The sequence below is a fragment of the Marmota marmota genome, unplaced genomic scaffold (assembly GCF_001458135.2).
Source record: "Marmota marmota marmota unplaced genomic scaffold, marMar, whole genome shotgun sequence".
Lineage (NCBI taxonomy): Eukaryota > Metazoa > Chordata > Mammalia > Rodentia > Sciuridae > Marmota > Marmota marmota.
The window spans coordinates 32,257,552-32,274,075 of NW_025999982.1; the positions used below are offsets into that span (position 1 = coordinate 32,257,552).

The 16,524-nt window shown below is 31.9% G+C and overlaps 1 protein-coding gene across 14 annotated transcripts in view; it reads left to right on the forward strand.

The window, feature by feature from the left end:
- Positions 1–16,524, forward strand: part of Fam135a (family with sequence similarity 135 member A) — a 114,832-nt gene that overhangs the window by 44,659 nt on the left and 53,649 nt on the right. For 12 of the 14 annotated variants that reach the window (XM_048805617.1, XM_015487898.2, XM_048805625.1 and 9 more), the window contains 6 exons: positions 5,584–5,723; positions 5,882–5,952; positions 7,479–7,652; positions 11,219–11,345; positions 12,188–12,341; positions 15,845–15,922. In XM_048805617.1, coding sequence (XP_048661574.1) covers positions 5,584–5,723; positions 5,882–5,952; positions 7,479–7,652; positions 11,219–11,345; positions 12,188–12,341; positions 15,845–15,922 — 744 coding nt within the window. The remainder of the gene's footprint in view (positions 1–5,583; positions 5,724–5,881; positions 5,953–7,478; positions 7,653–11,218; positions 11,346–12,187; positions 12,342–15,844; positions 15,923–16,524) is intronic. The other 2 variants (XM_048805619.1, XM_048805628.1) reach the window with 1 other exon arrangement.

Genomic DNA, 16,524 nt, shown 5'->3' on the forward strand with positions numbered 1-16,524 from the left:
TTGGTTGGCATCCATTTTCTTTTAGAGCTTGGTATATGTTGTTCCATGATCTCCAGGCTTTGAGGTCTCTGGATTGAAAAATCTGATGAGATACGAGTTGGTCTCCCCCTATATGTGATCTGATTCTTCTCTCTTGTAGCTTTTAAGATTCTATTCTTATTCTGTATGCTAGGCATTTTCATTATAATGTGCCTTGGTGTAGATCTGTTGTAATTTTGTACATTTGGTGTCCTGTAAGCCACTTGTATTTAGTTTTCCTATTTGTTCTTTATGCTTGGGAAATTTTCTGATATTATCTCATTGAAGAGATTATGCATTCCTTTGGTTTGAAACTCTGTGCCTTCCTCTTTCCCAATAACTCTTAGATTGGTCTTTTGATGCTGTCTCATAATTCATGGTTTCTAACTTTCTTCACTGTGTGATCAACTTTATTTTCCAGATTGTTTACTTTGTCTTCATTATCTGACGTTCTTTCTTCCAAGTGATCTAGTCTGTTGGTTATGCTTTCTATTGAGTTTTTTTATTTGATTTATTGTATCCTTCATTTCAAGGATTTATGACTGTTTTTTTTTTTCAGGGTCTCTCTCTCTCTTTTGATGTTATCTTTTGCTACCTGTATTCGCTCTCTTGTTTCATTGTTGGAGTGATCAATCTTTGCTTGTATTTGCTCATTTAGGTCATTCTTTAATTCACAGATCATTTTAATTACGACCCTTCTGAACTCCTTCTCTGACATTTCATCAACTTCACTGTCCGTAGGTTCTGTTATTATAGTATCCTGGTTTGTTTGGGGCACTTTTCTCCCTTGTTTTTTCATGTTGTCTATGTGACTTCCTTTCTTGCTGTGTGAATCTGAGATATTACAGTTTCTTCCCTAAGTTCTTATAATACCCATGCAGATTGTCTGTACCTCACCTTGATGTTGGCCTTCCAGACCCTGCTGTTGTCCTTCAATGGATGCTACTGCATCCTGGATCTGGTACCTGCATAGTTGGAGTGGGTAGATCTGGGCCGCTGGACTTGACCCCCTAGTGGTAGTCTGCTGGTTGGAAGGAGCAGTCCTGCGCCAGGGGCTAGGCTCTGGAGAGTATCTGCCCTGCCAGGGGAGGGGTTAACTGGGCCTACTGAGAGCCTGGAACCTGTGTGGGCTGGAATGGGCGGTCTGGACTGGATCTCGGCTCCTGTGGTAGTCCACTGGTCAGAGGGGTGATCCTCAACCAGAGGCTAGGCTCTGGCAAGTGTCTTCCCCTCCGGGAAACGGGTGGACCCAGCCCGCCGTGTACCTGGGCTCCGCACAGGCCTGTGTGGGTGGGTCTGGGAGCTGGGCTTGACCCTGTTTCTAATTCTTTGGGATAAATACCCAGAAGTAGAATTTCTGGGTCTTTATGTGGTTCTATTTTTAGTTTTTTGAGAAACCTCATAATATTTTGCACTGTTGGATTCTAATTTCAATACATACGTAAGTGCTAATCATGTTCATAATAGTATATGAAGTAAGAAATATGTGAGACATGTACCTTGCCTTCAAGAAATATGTGTTCTTTTCAGATACAGTGGCTCACGCCTATAATCCTAGCTATGGGTGAGGCTGAAGCAAGATATTGGCAAGTTCAAGCCCCGCCTGTGCAACTTAGGGACACCCCATCTCAAAAATTAATGGATTGGTGATGTAGCTCAGAGGTAGAACAGGACTGGGGAGAGGAAATTTCTCTTCCTTCTTCCTGAAATGTTCTTTTTATCTTTATTTTACTCTCTTTCATAGCATTTCAACTCAAAAACTATATTGTCAGCAGCCTCTTCTCACTCCATAAAGTTCATTTCTGTTTGTGTAGCATTCTATCCTCTCTTAACACTTGATATAGGTATAATTTGCAGAATTAGATGAGGTCACATAAGATAATTTGTTTGATTTAGTTGAATTCACTCTGTTTAACTTAGAATAATGCATGACACAGTAGTTTTTATTGTGAACTGTGTTATACATCTTGAAATTATATAATAACAATTATAAAAAATAATGAATACCTAGGGATTCAACGCTTTAAGAAATTTACTACCAGTATCTTCAAATCCTCCTGACTTTTAGAATGCTCATCCTGCCTTTCTTGTTAATAATCCTTTTGCTTTCTCTATAATTTTATCAGTTATGAATGTATCCCAAGGAAATACCTGGTTGAGTGTAGCAAAACTAAATAGCAAGCACAAACCCAGTTGGGTAAGAAAGCTGAAATACTACTGCTATTTTTAAAAGGCTCTGTTTTAGTCAGCTTTTTCATTGCTATGACTAAAAGACGTAGGAGGAAACGTTTATCTGGGGGCTCATGGTTTCAGAGGTCTCAGTCCATAGCCAGCTAGCTCCATTCCTTGGGGCTCAAGGTAAGGCAATACATCGTGACAAAGGGAAGTGGCTCACATGATGATCAGAAGCAAAAAGGGGGCTCCACTCACCAGAAACAAAATAATACCACAAAGGCATGCCCTCAGGGACCTACATCTTCTAGCCGCACCCTACCCACCTTCATCCACCACTCAGTTAATCCCATCAGGGTGATTGATTCACTGATTGGATCAAGATTCTTATTGCTCAATCGTTTCTCTGCTAAACCTTCTTGCATTTTCTCACACATGAGCTTTTGGGGGACACTTCACATCTAAACCATAATAGGTTCCCAGAATAAGAAAGCTGAACAGTTTCTGGGTTATAGTATACTTCTATATATCAAAAAGGTTTTAAGATTCCCTTTGAGGAAGTTCGTTGGTAATATCAAAAATGTAGAGTTCACCACATTAGGGACTTCCAGCAAGGCTATAATATGATAAAGTATTGGATTTCCAAGATATTACATCAAAACTTACCTTCCTCCAACTCTCAGCAGCATAACAAAATAGAAAAGATACCCTATAAGGCAATGAAAAAATGATGTAAGGCAATAAACAGCAATCTTATTAGGGCACCCTCCAACAATCCTAGTACTGAAAAGAATCTGTTCAAGTTTTTAATTTGTCCTTAGGTGGCAGCAGAGATCGATCAGATGACAGACTTCAACATATCTATCTTTTAAGGCACACCTAATCCAGTCTTTCTTCAAATGTCTGATAGGCCTCAGTTGAAACGGGGACTGATTTTTGAGAATATACATGGGACTTGTCTCTTTGATCTTCACTTTGGAGAGATGACAAGTCATTTGATAAATAATCTTTGATGTCACCGTCTATATTTTTCATTGTTGTTCAAAGTTCCCTTGTCAAGAATTATTAAGAAGGTCTGGGGTTGTGGCTCAGTGGTAAAATGTTTGCTTAGCATGTGTGAGGCACTGAGTTTGATCCTCACCGTATTGTGTGCGTCTACAACTAAAAACAAAATTTTTAAAAAAACTATTAAGCTAAAATTTTACCTTGTACATTGTTGAAAATTTTGTAGCGTTTCCATGTTTCTTACATTTTGTAAGCAGAAATACTAAAAAGTCTGTAATACAGAATAACAAAAGTAAGCTTTTGTAGCACACATCTTTGGAAATTATAGTATCTTATTCTACAGCATAGGGTAAACTTTTCACTGTCCAGTAAAAATAATGATATTGTTGACCTCTGGTGCAAAGTTTAGACAGGTTTTCTTCTAACTACTTATAAACGATAGAAGTTTCCTAAAATTAGAGTTCCTTAGTTGTGACCAGAAACCCATTGCATGCATAATACCCACCTTGGTCTGCCTGCATGTCATTCTCTTAGGTCTTGCAGGAGTGGGCATAAGGTGAACTGATAATAAACAAAAAGTTCATGTTGCTTGCTTTTCAAGAATTATAAAATATTTCTGTCTTTTGGCCAAGAGTCTTATTTCTTCTGTCAACATTTATGAAACTGTGGTAGGCTAGCTAGTTAGTTTGGTTGCATATAGGATAAGTTCTTGAAAGTTCTTAAATTATCAGAGAACGCTCTTGTCTATCTCCTATCAGTTTTCACTGGAGAAGAAGAATATAGCTACCAGTTTTTTAGGAGCACAGTAGAGGAAAAAAATCTGGGAATATTTGCATTTAGCATATAATATGCCTATACTCGTATAATTGTGCTCCGAGTTTTGCCAGGTGACTTTGAGTTCAGAAGGCTTCTGTGTTATCCTCTCCAGAGAATAAACCTCTTCAGCAGGATTGAAGAAGGAGCAGCATGCAATAGGGGAAAGAATCTATTATGTTCTCTGCTGAACAATGTTTTCTTAAGAAAACATTGCCTGACTTTTCTGTTCAAAATGCCTGTCTTACTCATCCTTCTTTGTTCTCTCTTTTTTCTCCATAGTAGTTATTACTTTCATATTGTATTATTTACTGATTTTTAAAAAATTCTCTATTCCCCTTCCCCATTAGAATATAAGCTTTATGAGATCAGAAATTTATATTTCTTTTTAATTTTGGGGTACCAGGGATTGAACTCAGGGGCACTTGGCCACTGAGCCACATCCCCAGCTCTATTTTTAATTTTATTTAGAGACAAGGACTCATTGAGTTTCTTAATGCCTTGCTTTTGCTGAGGCTGGCTTTGAACTTGTGATCCTCCTGCCTTAGCCTCCTGAGCCCCTGGGATTACAGGCATGTGCCACCACACCTGATGAGATTTTTATTTCTTTCATTTTATTATGTATCCCTAACACCTAGAAAGTACCTGGCACATAGTTATTCCAGAAATATTTGCTAATTAGATAAGTGAATGAATGACTAAAAGGAATTTTTATGTCTATTGCTCTTGCTGTTTGTTTGAGAATAAATTAAAATGTTTACTATCTGTAAATCAGTGATATGACTTTTTAAAAGATTTATTGCTATCAGTTAAGCAGTTTTCACTGTTAATCATTCCATAGGAATTTAGAATCATTTTTTATCTGATGTTAGAATTCCATTTAGAACATTTCCAAAGGTAGTTGTTTTTATGTTTGAGTGTTTCTAGCTTTCTTACTCAACAAATACTGAATGTTTTATTGGTAGATCCAATGGAGTTTGCTGAAGAATTTGATGTGAGGCATGGAGAAAAGAGCATAATTTACGAAGATCACAGGTCTAATAAGGGACAGACCCAGATTTTACATCTAAATTCTGTGTTCTTAATGACTGCTGCTATGCTGCTTCTTGATGAAGGGGTGGGGAGCTAGCAAAAAAGAGTAAAAAGGATTATCCGATGAATTAGTTGTCCAGAAGGCCAAATTAGAGAAGTACTTCAAGAATGAGAGAATATATAACTGTTACATGCTGAGTTTAAGTCAAGTAAGTGATGGCTAAGAATTTTCCATTGAATTTAGCAAAGCAGAAGTCATTTATGCTCCTGATAAAAGCAACTAAATGGGTGAAAGTCTAGTTCAAGTGGGAATTATTGCCTCATTTATCTTTTGAGATCAGGTCTAGTCATAAGACAGTTTTATAATGGTTATAATGTATTTATTTGTTTTGATCACAGAAATTAGTGAGCTTTAAGAAATTTTCTAGTACTTCTATGTAAAGTTATAATGGAGTAATCAAGGTTACAGTAATTTAAAAGAATAGTACTTATACTATTGTATTTTGTCTTTTATCTATCAATCACATATCTTATCTATTTTAGGTATGACTTTAGCCTTTCCAGCTTCAGTTCATGATTCTTTGATTTGCAGTAAAACATTTCAAATTCTGTACAAAAATGAAGAGGTCGTTTTAAATGATGTTATGCTCTTCAAAGTCAAAATGTTGTTGGATGAAAAAAAGGTAAACATCTCTTCATTTATATTTAGATACATATTTTTGTAAAACCTTAAAGCATATTTCCTACTTTTTAATGTCAATATTAATGTATATTTCTAACTTTCTAAGATATATTTCTAACTTTCTAAATATTCATAAAGCATTTTGTAATTTCTCTTTAGATTGAAGAAACCCTTGAGGAAATGAGTTTTCTATTATCCTTGGATCTACATTTCACAGAGGGAGATTATTCGTAAGTATACTAGTCAGTTAAAAATTGTGTAGGTTCTCATTCTGTTATATGTTAGATTCCCCATTTTCTTTTCAGAATTCAGCCTATCCTTTCTTGTTTATTTTGAAATACTTCTGTTTTCTGGGAGAGTCTCCTGAGAGTGATTAGAATTATTACTCTTTTGTGCTCAGGCTGATTCCTTCAACTCCAGATAGCAAAATCAGATAAGATGAAGAAATATAAGACTCTAGAAATTATACAGTTGACATAATACCACTACCATGAGGCATTTAAATATAACTGCAGTATTATCCACTATTTCATTGGCAAATCTTTCTTAGTGGTATGAGTTATGCATTCTTTAGGTGGGCCTTTGTTGATACTCTTGAAAATTATCAAGACTGATGACTCTTAGGCTTGACCATTGTTTCTGTCCTAGAGGAAGTTTTAGGGCTGGATATCCTGAACTTGCCCATACACCTCGACATCTCAATATATATTTTAGGCACAAATTGTGCTTCTAATCATTTAAAACAAGAATCAGAGATCTGTTTAACCATTTTCTTTTTGGAGGCCTTTCCCCCCTCCGTTTTAAATGAAGTTTTAGAACTACTTCTTCAAAATTGTAGATAAATTCAGGCTGCATGTAAGACTGCATAGTCATATTGTTAAAAGGACTCCTTTAGGTTTCCTTTTCATTACCATAGAGCAGTAAGAATGTTGTATTTCATTAACTACTGCTCCTCTGTGATACTTGTTCATTACAAGAGTTTTGTAAGGTTACTTTGTTTGCTTAACAAAGTCAGAATTCTTTAAGTGGGGTAAGCCAAATAAGTATAGGTAGTTTATTAGCTGTAAGTAGTTATAATGTGTGTATTTTTAAAAGGTATAATTTGGATATAATTTTTATGACATAGTTTTATATTTTTATATGCATAAATGTAGCAACAGACTAAATATTAAAAAATCTTTTATAAATAATAAATAATGACTTGCCATTTTTAGCAGCATTTAATAAAGTAAAAATAATTTGAAGTATCATTTTGGATTTTTATACTAGATTTTAACCTGTGTTATACTGCAGTCTGTTAATAAGCAATATTCCCTATGGAGTAAAATATACTTAAGATGAGATTAATTCCTGCAGTTTTAAAAAGGACTCATTTTAATAGAGGATAATTAGAGCCTATATCATGGACTAATAGAGAAGTGCAAGTAAAATCTGGCTAGTTTCTTGATATGTTTCATATTGTTGCTTGATACAAATTTGATGTTTCTAACATGTCTCTCATTTTGAATTTTTAAAAAGTAATTAAGCAGGGGCTGGGATATGGTTCAGTGGTAGATCACTTGTCTGGTATACGTGAGGCCCTGGATTTGATCCCCAGTACTGTAAAAGAAAAAAAAAAGTAATTTAGCATATGATTTTCATAGTTTTAGTTTACTGTACAAAATGTTAGCCTTAACTAAACATTGCTTTCCTAAAGATTTAAATGCAATTGTGAAAATAAATAAATAAATAAATGCAATTGTGTTGCTTTTTATAGGGCAAGTGATCTGAACGCCTTACAACTAATAAGTAGCCGAACATTAAAGCTGCACTTCAACCTCTACAGAGGACTTCATCATCATATTAATGTTATGTTTGATTATTTCCACCTTTCTGTTGTGTCTGTTATAGTCCATGCATCATTGGTTGCACTACACCAGCCACTAATAAGGTAATTTTAACCAATACCCTATCTTAGTAATATCTTTCATTTTTATAATAAAATATATATTTTGATAAAGATAATGAAAAAAGGTTTTAAATTCATAACTAGTTAGGAATACTTATCCCAGTGGCTCAGGAGGCTGAGGCAGGAAGATCACAAGTTCAAAGCCAGCTTCAGCAACTTAGCAAGGCCCTAAGCAACTTGGTGAGACCTTGTCTCAAAATAAAAAATAAAAAAGGCTATAGATGTGACTCATTGGTAAGTGTCCCTGATTTCAATTCCTGGTACCAAAAAACTTTCATTTATACAAACATAATAAAATGATAACATTTAAAGAGTATGGGACCATTAGGTTGATGATATTTTTTCTTACAGAAATATGGAACAATCTTTTGTCAATCCCAAATGAGTTGATTAAATGAAGGAATGCATTGTTTAGTCTATACTTGTTATTTTATCCAATACTGTACTGTTATTACTTCTTTTCTGGGAAAATGTATAAATTTTTTCTTAGTTTTCTCTGTTTCTTTTCTGGATGGGCTAATTTTGTCTTCTTAATGCTAATACTGTACAGTAATTATTGCTTTCTAAGTCATTAACCAACTTTATAGATTTTTACCTAGACTTTTAAACTACATCATATAGTTTAGTGTGAAGATATAAAATTTTTCTGGATCATAATAAATGTGTGTTAATAATTTTTTCTGATCACTTCTGTGGGAAGACAAATTATCTTTTTTTTATATACAATTCAAGCCCTTCAATTCATACAGTTAAACAGCATCCTTGTAGTATGGGCAATTGATGGACACTTCAAGTCAGTTATTTCTATGAAAAGACCTCAAATGGATTTGGTTTTTGAACTATCTACCTCTCTGACACAAATCTGATTCTGACAGCTGTATTAGGAATGATGCTTAAGGGATACCATTTATCAGAAAGCTAAGTCGATCAATTTGTAGAATTAGCCTCAGAATTTATAGAAGCCAACACAATTTAACATATTAACTACAAGTAATAACCTCTTATGGAATATCTTTACATTGTTTTAAAAACCATAATTGAGAATATTTTCCATTAAATTGTTCCCTCTTCTCTTACATGAAGATAATTTTCACATATCTCTTTTTGGGGTATAGAGTCAAGAATAAGACTATTCTGATTTGCTTTGCCTTCATGTTCTGTAATAAGCTCTGTAAATGATTGCTTTACTATCTTTGTCTTACCTTTTAGGCCTTTGAGAAGCTGTGCTCAGTTGCTACAGCTTTTTAAGCAGGAAGGTGTTTGTTATAATTAACTTTATTATAAACTTCAAAAAAATGTGGAAGTTGTTCCAGAATAGATTAGTGTGTAATAACATTTTAACTACTTTGACAAGAAAGTGGTTTCTGCAAACTACAAGTCAAGTAATATACAAATATTACTTTTATATGAATGACATTCCAGGTTTTACTGCCCTAAGTTTATAAATATATTGCTATAGTTTTCTGAATCTCGTTTTTGTAGTTTCAGTAAAAGTCCCTCATTAAATTGTGTAACTTAAAAAAAAAAAAAAAAAGAAACTTCCAAGGATATCTTTATAAACTAGCTTAGTTTTTCTCCTGAAAAATATACAAACAATTCAAAATTTAGCTCATATTCTTAATGTTGCTTTTTAAGACCCTAATTAAATAGTGATATTCACCCCACTAATCCTAGTGGTTAAAAGTGTGCTTCCCCTGGCAATGCAGCATACTAGTAGGAGAAGCAGGTAGCTCTTCTTAGAGACTGTCTCCTGGAAGAAGACATTTTTGGCTCACAATTAGAAGCCTAGAGGCTTAACTCTGATTAATAACTGGGAAAGAAAAACAAGGTGCTTATAACAGCTTAGGATACTATGCTTCTCCTACTTGCCATGGACCCTTAGGTCTACTCTCTTGCTGCTAGAACTTTGCCTTGAAAGCAGCAGCATTTTCCCCTGCCTGTCTTTGCCTATAAGTGAGAAGATGGAAAAGGGACACAAAGAAAGGGTAAGAAAAAGCTTTTGCTGGTGGTGTGCTGGTAAAGGGGGCATGTGTAAAGGTAACATTTTTTTGCTATAGATGCTTCAACAAGTTTTTCCTGAAGTTTATTATACATGGTTTTTTAATCCACTGAACAGATTAGAAAAAATTAATTTGTAAATTATCTTCTTAAAATGTTATTTATTTTTACATAATTATTTATTTTAAAATAATTTCTATGGTTAATGAATTATAAACCTTACATTAATTATGTAAAGTAAAAGGGTGTAACATTTCTTTGTTTTTTAACATTACTGCTATCTTATATTTGAATTTTTAAAAGTACCTTTATGATTCTTCTGAAAAACATTGTAGCAAGTGGAGTTTACTGACTTACAGCTCTCTTTTGGGCAGGATTATAGATTGTTTATTTTTGCAAAGTAAATTGATTTTGCAGACAAAGGCTACTCTTTACTATGGCAAAACTGATTTATTTTTCTTTTTCCTTTTGCCAAACTACCAAACAGTTCAAATACTTTTGGCTTACTTTATCTCAAATATAATTGTAAATGATATTTATATATTGTTATAGTTTTCTGAATCTCATTTTTGTAGACACAAATGTGTCTTACTTCTATGGAATTTATGGAATACTAATGGTAATGTTAGTACTAACAGAAGTAGTTTATTTACTATTTGATAGAAGTGGTGCTTTGAAACTCTTAAGAAAATTATCTTAATAAAGTTCAAAGCATTTTAGTAATGAGAATTAAAGGAAAGAACCATCTTTTTTTTTTTTTCTGAAACAGGGCTTATTAGGTAGCGTTAGTAATTTTTTATTTTCTACATTTAAGTAGGAACTCTTTATTTTTGTAAACAGCATCCATATTTGATTGTTAATGTTTAAAACTGCATAACTAGTTCTGACAGATCAATATTTCCAAATTAAAATTTGATTGTCATTTGCCATTGAGCTACTATAGGATCCTATCCTATTTTATCTTTAGTATGCTTTCAGACTTCCTGAAGCCCAAAGATAGACAGTTATCAAATATCTAGCCTTAGTTTTTTTTAATATTCATTGTATTTTTTCATAATTTTTCAGATTTTTAAAGGAAAATCAATTTTAAAATACTTTAGAACTTAACAATCTTACAAAACCTTTGCTTTTCATGGAAGCTATTTACATAGGAGCTGGTGATATAGATGTAAAGAGCATCCATATTTGATTGTTAACTTTTAAAACTGCATAACTAGCTCTGACAGGTCAATATTTGCAAATTAAAATTTGTCTCCCATTTGCCATTTAGCTACTCTAGGATTCTACCCTGTTTTATCTTTAGTATCCTTTGAGACTTCCTGAAGCCTAATGATAGACAGTTATCAAATATCTAGCCTTATTTTTTTATATTCATTGTATTTTTTCAAATTTTTCAGATTTTTAAAGGAAAATTAATTTTTACATATTTTAAAACTTATAATCTTACAAAACCTTTGCTTTTCTATTTCTTTAATATTTCTTTTGTAAATAACTAAATTACACTAAAGTAGACTATTAAGACAATAATAATGTAATGCTTATTCCTTCAGCTTTCCTCGCCCTGTGAAGACTACTTGGTTAAATAGAAATGCACCAGCACAAAACAAAGATTCTGTGATTCCTACTCTTGAAAGTGTGGTCTTTGGTATTAACTACACAAAACAGTTATCACCAGATGTAAGAATTGAATATATTTATAAACCTTCTGTTTCCTCTCATTTTATTTTTCCCTTATCTTAAAAGAAATGTTTTTAACTATTTTATCTGTGAATATGGTATTTCCTTTGTTAATTATTTGGTCTCAGCAACTTAGATATCTAATTAAATATAATTGTAACAAATTGGTTAGTTCCAGTTATCTAGAATGAAAACTAACCTAATATTTTCAAAATTTTACCAAATTTAGTGAACAGAGATCTTTAACAGAACCGGTTGAATCTTTCCAAAGGAGCCTTGAAAGAACAGTGTCCAAATTGAGACCCAACTTAGAGTAGTACAAGTATAGCCATTACTATAAAAGGAAGAAGGACTTTCACTGTAAATGCAGAGTGTCTGTCCCTCAGTCCTAATATAATATGAATTTCCTTTTACCAAAAATGATAATGTAATCTGCTTGTTTATAAAAATCCACTATAACATTGTGTGTTGGTACATGCTTGTAATCCCAGATGCTCAGGAGGCTGAGGCAAGAAATTCAGTGTTAGCCTTGGCAACTTAATGAAACACTATCTCAAAAATTGTTTTAAATAAGGGTTTGGGATGAAGATTAGTGGGAGAGCACTCCTAAGTTCAGTTCCCAGGACTGTTAAAAAAAAAAATTCACTCTAATTGAAATTACTATGATCACATTTTATTGTGTTTACTTTTATGAACAACTCTAAAATACTGTTGAATTTCTTATGTGTTCTGTAGTAACTATGGTTAGCAAATGCTTAGTATATCTTTTCCAAGTTTCAAGTGGAATATATTTAGATTATTGATTACTAATATTTTGTTTTCCTAATTTGTTCTTTGTTTAGGGTTGTAGCTTCATCATTGCAGAGTCCTTCCTACATCATGCCTATCGTTTTCATTATACACTTTGTGCCACTTTGCTGCTAGCCTTCAAGGGATTGCACAGCTACTTCATTACGGTAACAGAAGAGATTCCCTCTTGTCAGAAACTAGAACTGGGTATGTTAAAAGTAGCTAGACCTGTCCTACAGTTCAAATCATTCTTTACTCTTTTTTGCTGGTTAAGAGCTTTGCCTTAGTTTTTCTATACTAAAACTATACTATTTGTGTGCTTCATTTTTACTTCTCTCTCAATTCCATCTTTTTCAACCCTTGTTAGTTACTTTTTGCAATATAAAATTCTTTGTTATAATATTGAGAAATAACTTCTCAATTAGTTTGTTTGAAATGAGTCTTTTGATAGATTTTTAAAAATCATATGCCAATGTAATGCTCTTTAAAATGTAATCAGAAATTATACTAGAAAGTAAAATAATTATCTGTAAAATCATTGGAAGGTGAATTCCAAATATATAACAGTCTAAGCAGATTGTGGGTACTTGGAATATTTTCATATGCATTTGATTTTAAGTTAGCTCAGATCTCTATTCCTTTTATGTTACTTTAGGAAATAAGAGCATTACTCTGTATTTAACAAACATTTTGAAAATTACTTAAATCATTTAAAAATAATCAAGCTTCAGTTTTAGTCTGAGTGGTATCTACATATATGTTATAGTACATAATAAAAATCATATTGCATTGATTTTATATAATATTTGTAGTTCCCAAAATGCTTTTACATACATCCTTTCACAGAAGATAAAGTACTGGGATTGGCAAATAAGTTTTTTTCAGACTTTCTATGGTACTTTTATAAGCTTTTATTTTCAAATATTAGCTCATAAAAAGCACAAATATCTCTTCAGAATTATTTTTTATCATTATATAATTGAAATTGCTTTTAAAATTTTACTTAAATCTGTATTATTTATATATTTCTTTTTTCCTCTAGGATCTCAAATTTTAACAATATTGATGCATTATTAAAAATATTGATGCATCACTATTACTAAAACTAGTTCATGGGTTTGAAACTAATTAGGCTATTTTTTTAATTGTTTGGTGTTACAAAACAGTTGCAAGGATCAGTACTTACCCCACTTTAATTCAGCCCTCAGAAAATGCTGGAAATTGTACCATTGACTATCAAGGGATTACTCTAGTGATTTAATTAATTCTATTATTTAATCAGTTCCTTTCACACATTCTTCACTTTACTAGGCACAGGTATTAAGTATTCAGAATGCTTGATTCAGTAATCTACACAAATACACAAGCAAAAGGAAAATGTGTTTATTCTTTTTTGACCATGTATTCTTCCTCAGAACAAAACTGGTAGTGTGGAAAAGATAACCTTTTGATCTTAGTCTCTGAAATACTCTTTTTTCCTTGCTATTTCATGTACTTTGACTTTCCTATTTCTTTTACAAAAATTCCTTATAAGACTCCTGCCTCAAATATAAATTGTTTAAATGTTTTCTTTCAAGAATGAAGAAATCATTTATACAGTAGAGCTAATTTAGTCTTTTCTTTATCCTCAATTAATGGAAAAATTATGTTCAAATTTTTTTAATTTTGTAAAATTAAAACTCAAAAACATTTTCTTAGAAGAATATAGTGTCAAATACTATAAAAGAATACTGTAATTAAATTCAAGGAGGCATTATCATTGTGCTTAAGCAAATACATTTGGAATTATTTCTCTCATTTTCTCACTTTGCATCTATCAATACAAAGTGGTTTTCATTTGTAAGTAAGGAGATTGAAAAAAAATCAGATATGGTGCATAAGTCAGAAAGGAAAGGTGAAGACACCCAAAAGGCAGGGGGTGTGAAGTTGCTCTAGGAATAACACCTCCTATCAGTGTAATTCCCTTGGGCTTTTTATTAACACTTACTGTGTCAGTCTCTGTGTAAGGTGCTGAGGGAAAGTATAGTCTCTGTATTCAAAAAACTTTGACTTCTTTTCCCTCTCCTTTCATAGCAACTATAATAAGAAATCAGCTCAGCATTGGGATGGGCAGGAAAAACTTACCTGACAAAGCAAGGCTTCTTGTAGTTTTAATATGAGATAGGCCTATAAATGCCTTTGTAAAGATGTCCATCTGCATGTAATATTCAAGTTGATGTAACATATAATATTTACAAATGAAAAAATGCATGAATCACATTTTTAACCTAGGGAAAAATATTTCTAAAAAATTATTTTATTGGTAAACTATATAATTAGTAATTAAGCAAAAACATTTTAAAATCAGAGCCTTATTTCAAATAGCATAGACAGTGGTAGCACTTTATTAGTATTCTATTAATATAACTTCAGCATGATAATTCATTAAAAATTAATATTTTTAATTTTCCTTCAGGTAAGGATGGCTTTTGTTATATAACTTTGGGCTTATTTGTGTAATATAGGAAATCATAATTTAAAAAGCCCTTAAATTTAATTTCAGGAGCCAGTTACTAAATGACTGTAAACTGTATTCCAAATAACTTACTTAATTATTTTATCAGATAATAAAATTCTAAAGTAAACCCAGTTGGTTTTAGATAATTTAATAGTAGAAATAGAATAAAATTATTAGGGTCTTACACTTATATTTACTCAAAATATATTTGTTGGATGGATGGATGTATACATGAAGTAGTGCAATACAGTTTCATTGTTACTTGAAAAAATATAGGTATCAACACATAGCTATGACAATTTCCTAGGGTTTTTTAAAATCAAGACTCATCTTTATTAAATACTTATTGATAATACTTTTTGTTCTTAAACTTTTCTTTACTATTTGTGTTTCCTTCTTTTCATTATATAGTTTATTATTAAATATATCCAGAGAACATCTAAAAATGTTCCTAACTATTCAAAATAAAAATATTTGTTATATATTCTGAACTTATCAACAGTTTATTGTTATACTAGCAAAATAAGATTTTAGACACTAACATATTTTTATAATATACTGTCAACTAAGCATCACTGTATTTACTAGTTTTAGTAAATGGATATAAAATATTGTTATATTTCCTTTTTTTTCTTGAGTTTTCAAATAAGACTTAAATATATTTAAAATTCTTAAATTCTATCATGCTTTGAAAAATTTATCTAAGCTCTGTTCCCAAATCTTTTTTAAAACAATACCTTGAGGTCCTTTCTGCTTTTTGCCTTTTCCTTTTCTCCTAGATGAATGATGTACATTTTTTGATGATATTAGTTGAATATTGGTTTGATGCAAGGAGCTCTACTGAAAATTAGAGTCAAGACTTCTGGAATCTAGGTTTTGGCAAGTCACATAACTTGTGAGCCCTAGTATCTCTACTTATGAAAGCAGGGAGTTGACCTACTAATCTCTGAGAATCCTGCTAACACTAAAATTCTAAGTCAGAGAAATTAAAACATAAAAATAACATCAGAATATGGAATGTTGAGTGACACAAATATCTTAATTTTAAAAAGTAATATAAAGTTGAATGTACATCATTTGTAATTCTGATAAGCTAATTAACTAACTGCACTGCCAGATCAATACTAAATCTGTTAACAAGTTGGAAAATTCTAGTAAATTTTGTTGTAAAAGGAGTATAGTAACTAGTGCTGTGTACAATCCTTATAACTAGCCAAGGCCAACATGCAGGTCCTTTATCAACGCCTTCTCAGAAGAAAACAGCCAAGAACCCAGAAAGACACCTGTGTAGGTATGTTTACAAATAGGTTAATTAAATAATCCCTTTTAATTAATATGGAATTTTGCTTTAGTGTAAAATTCATTAATTTATAAATATAGTTTATTACCACCACTTTAAAGAACTTACTAGTAAGATCATTTTTCTTTGTAGATAAATTTGGGTTAATTTCTTAATTAATTTGTAGTACTGAATTTTTTTATATAAAATGAAAAATGGTAATTGCAAAGATCTCTTTGACTGTTTCAATAATCTTTTGAGTGTCTACAAATACCACTTTTTCAAAACTGTATATTGCCAGAAATTGGTTAAATTTGCTTATCTTTAGATAGGTCTAATGGTAAAAACTAAAGCTAGTTTCATGCATTGCAGAGATAAAAGAGAGAAATATCCTCAGTATTTGGTTTTGTGTTTTTAGTTAATTTGCTTTTGTTTTTGTTGTTCTAAGTTAAAAAAAATAAATAACATCCAGTCACTAATATCCTGATATTACATATGTTAAGGGAAATTTGACCTAGCAACCCCACTTCTGACAATCTTATCATAAATATATATGTACAAGCTTATAAGTATATATATATATATATATATATATATATATATATATATATATA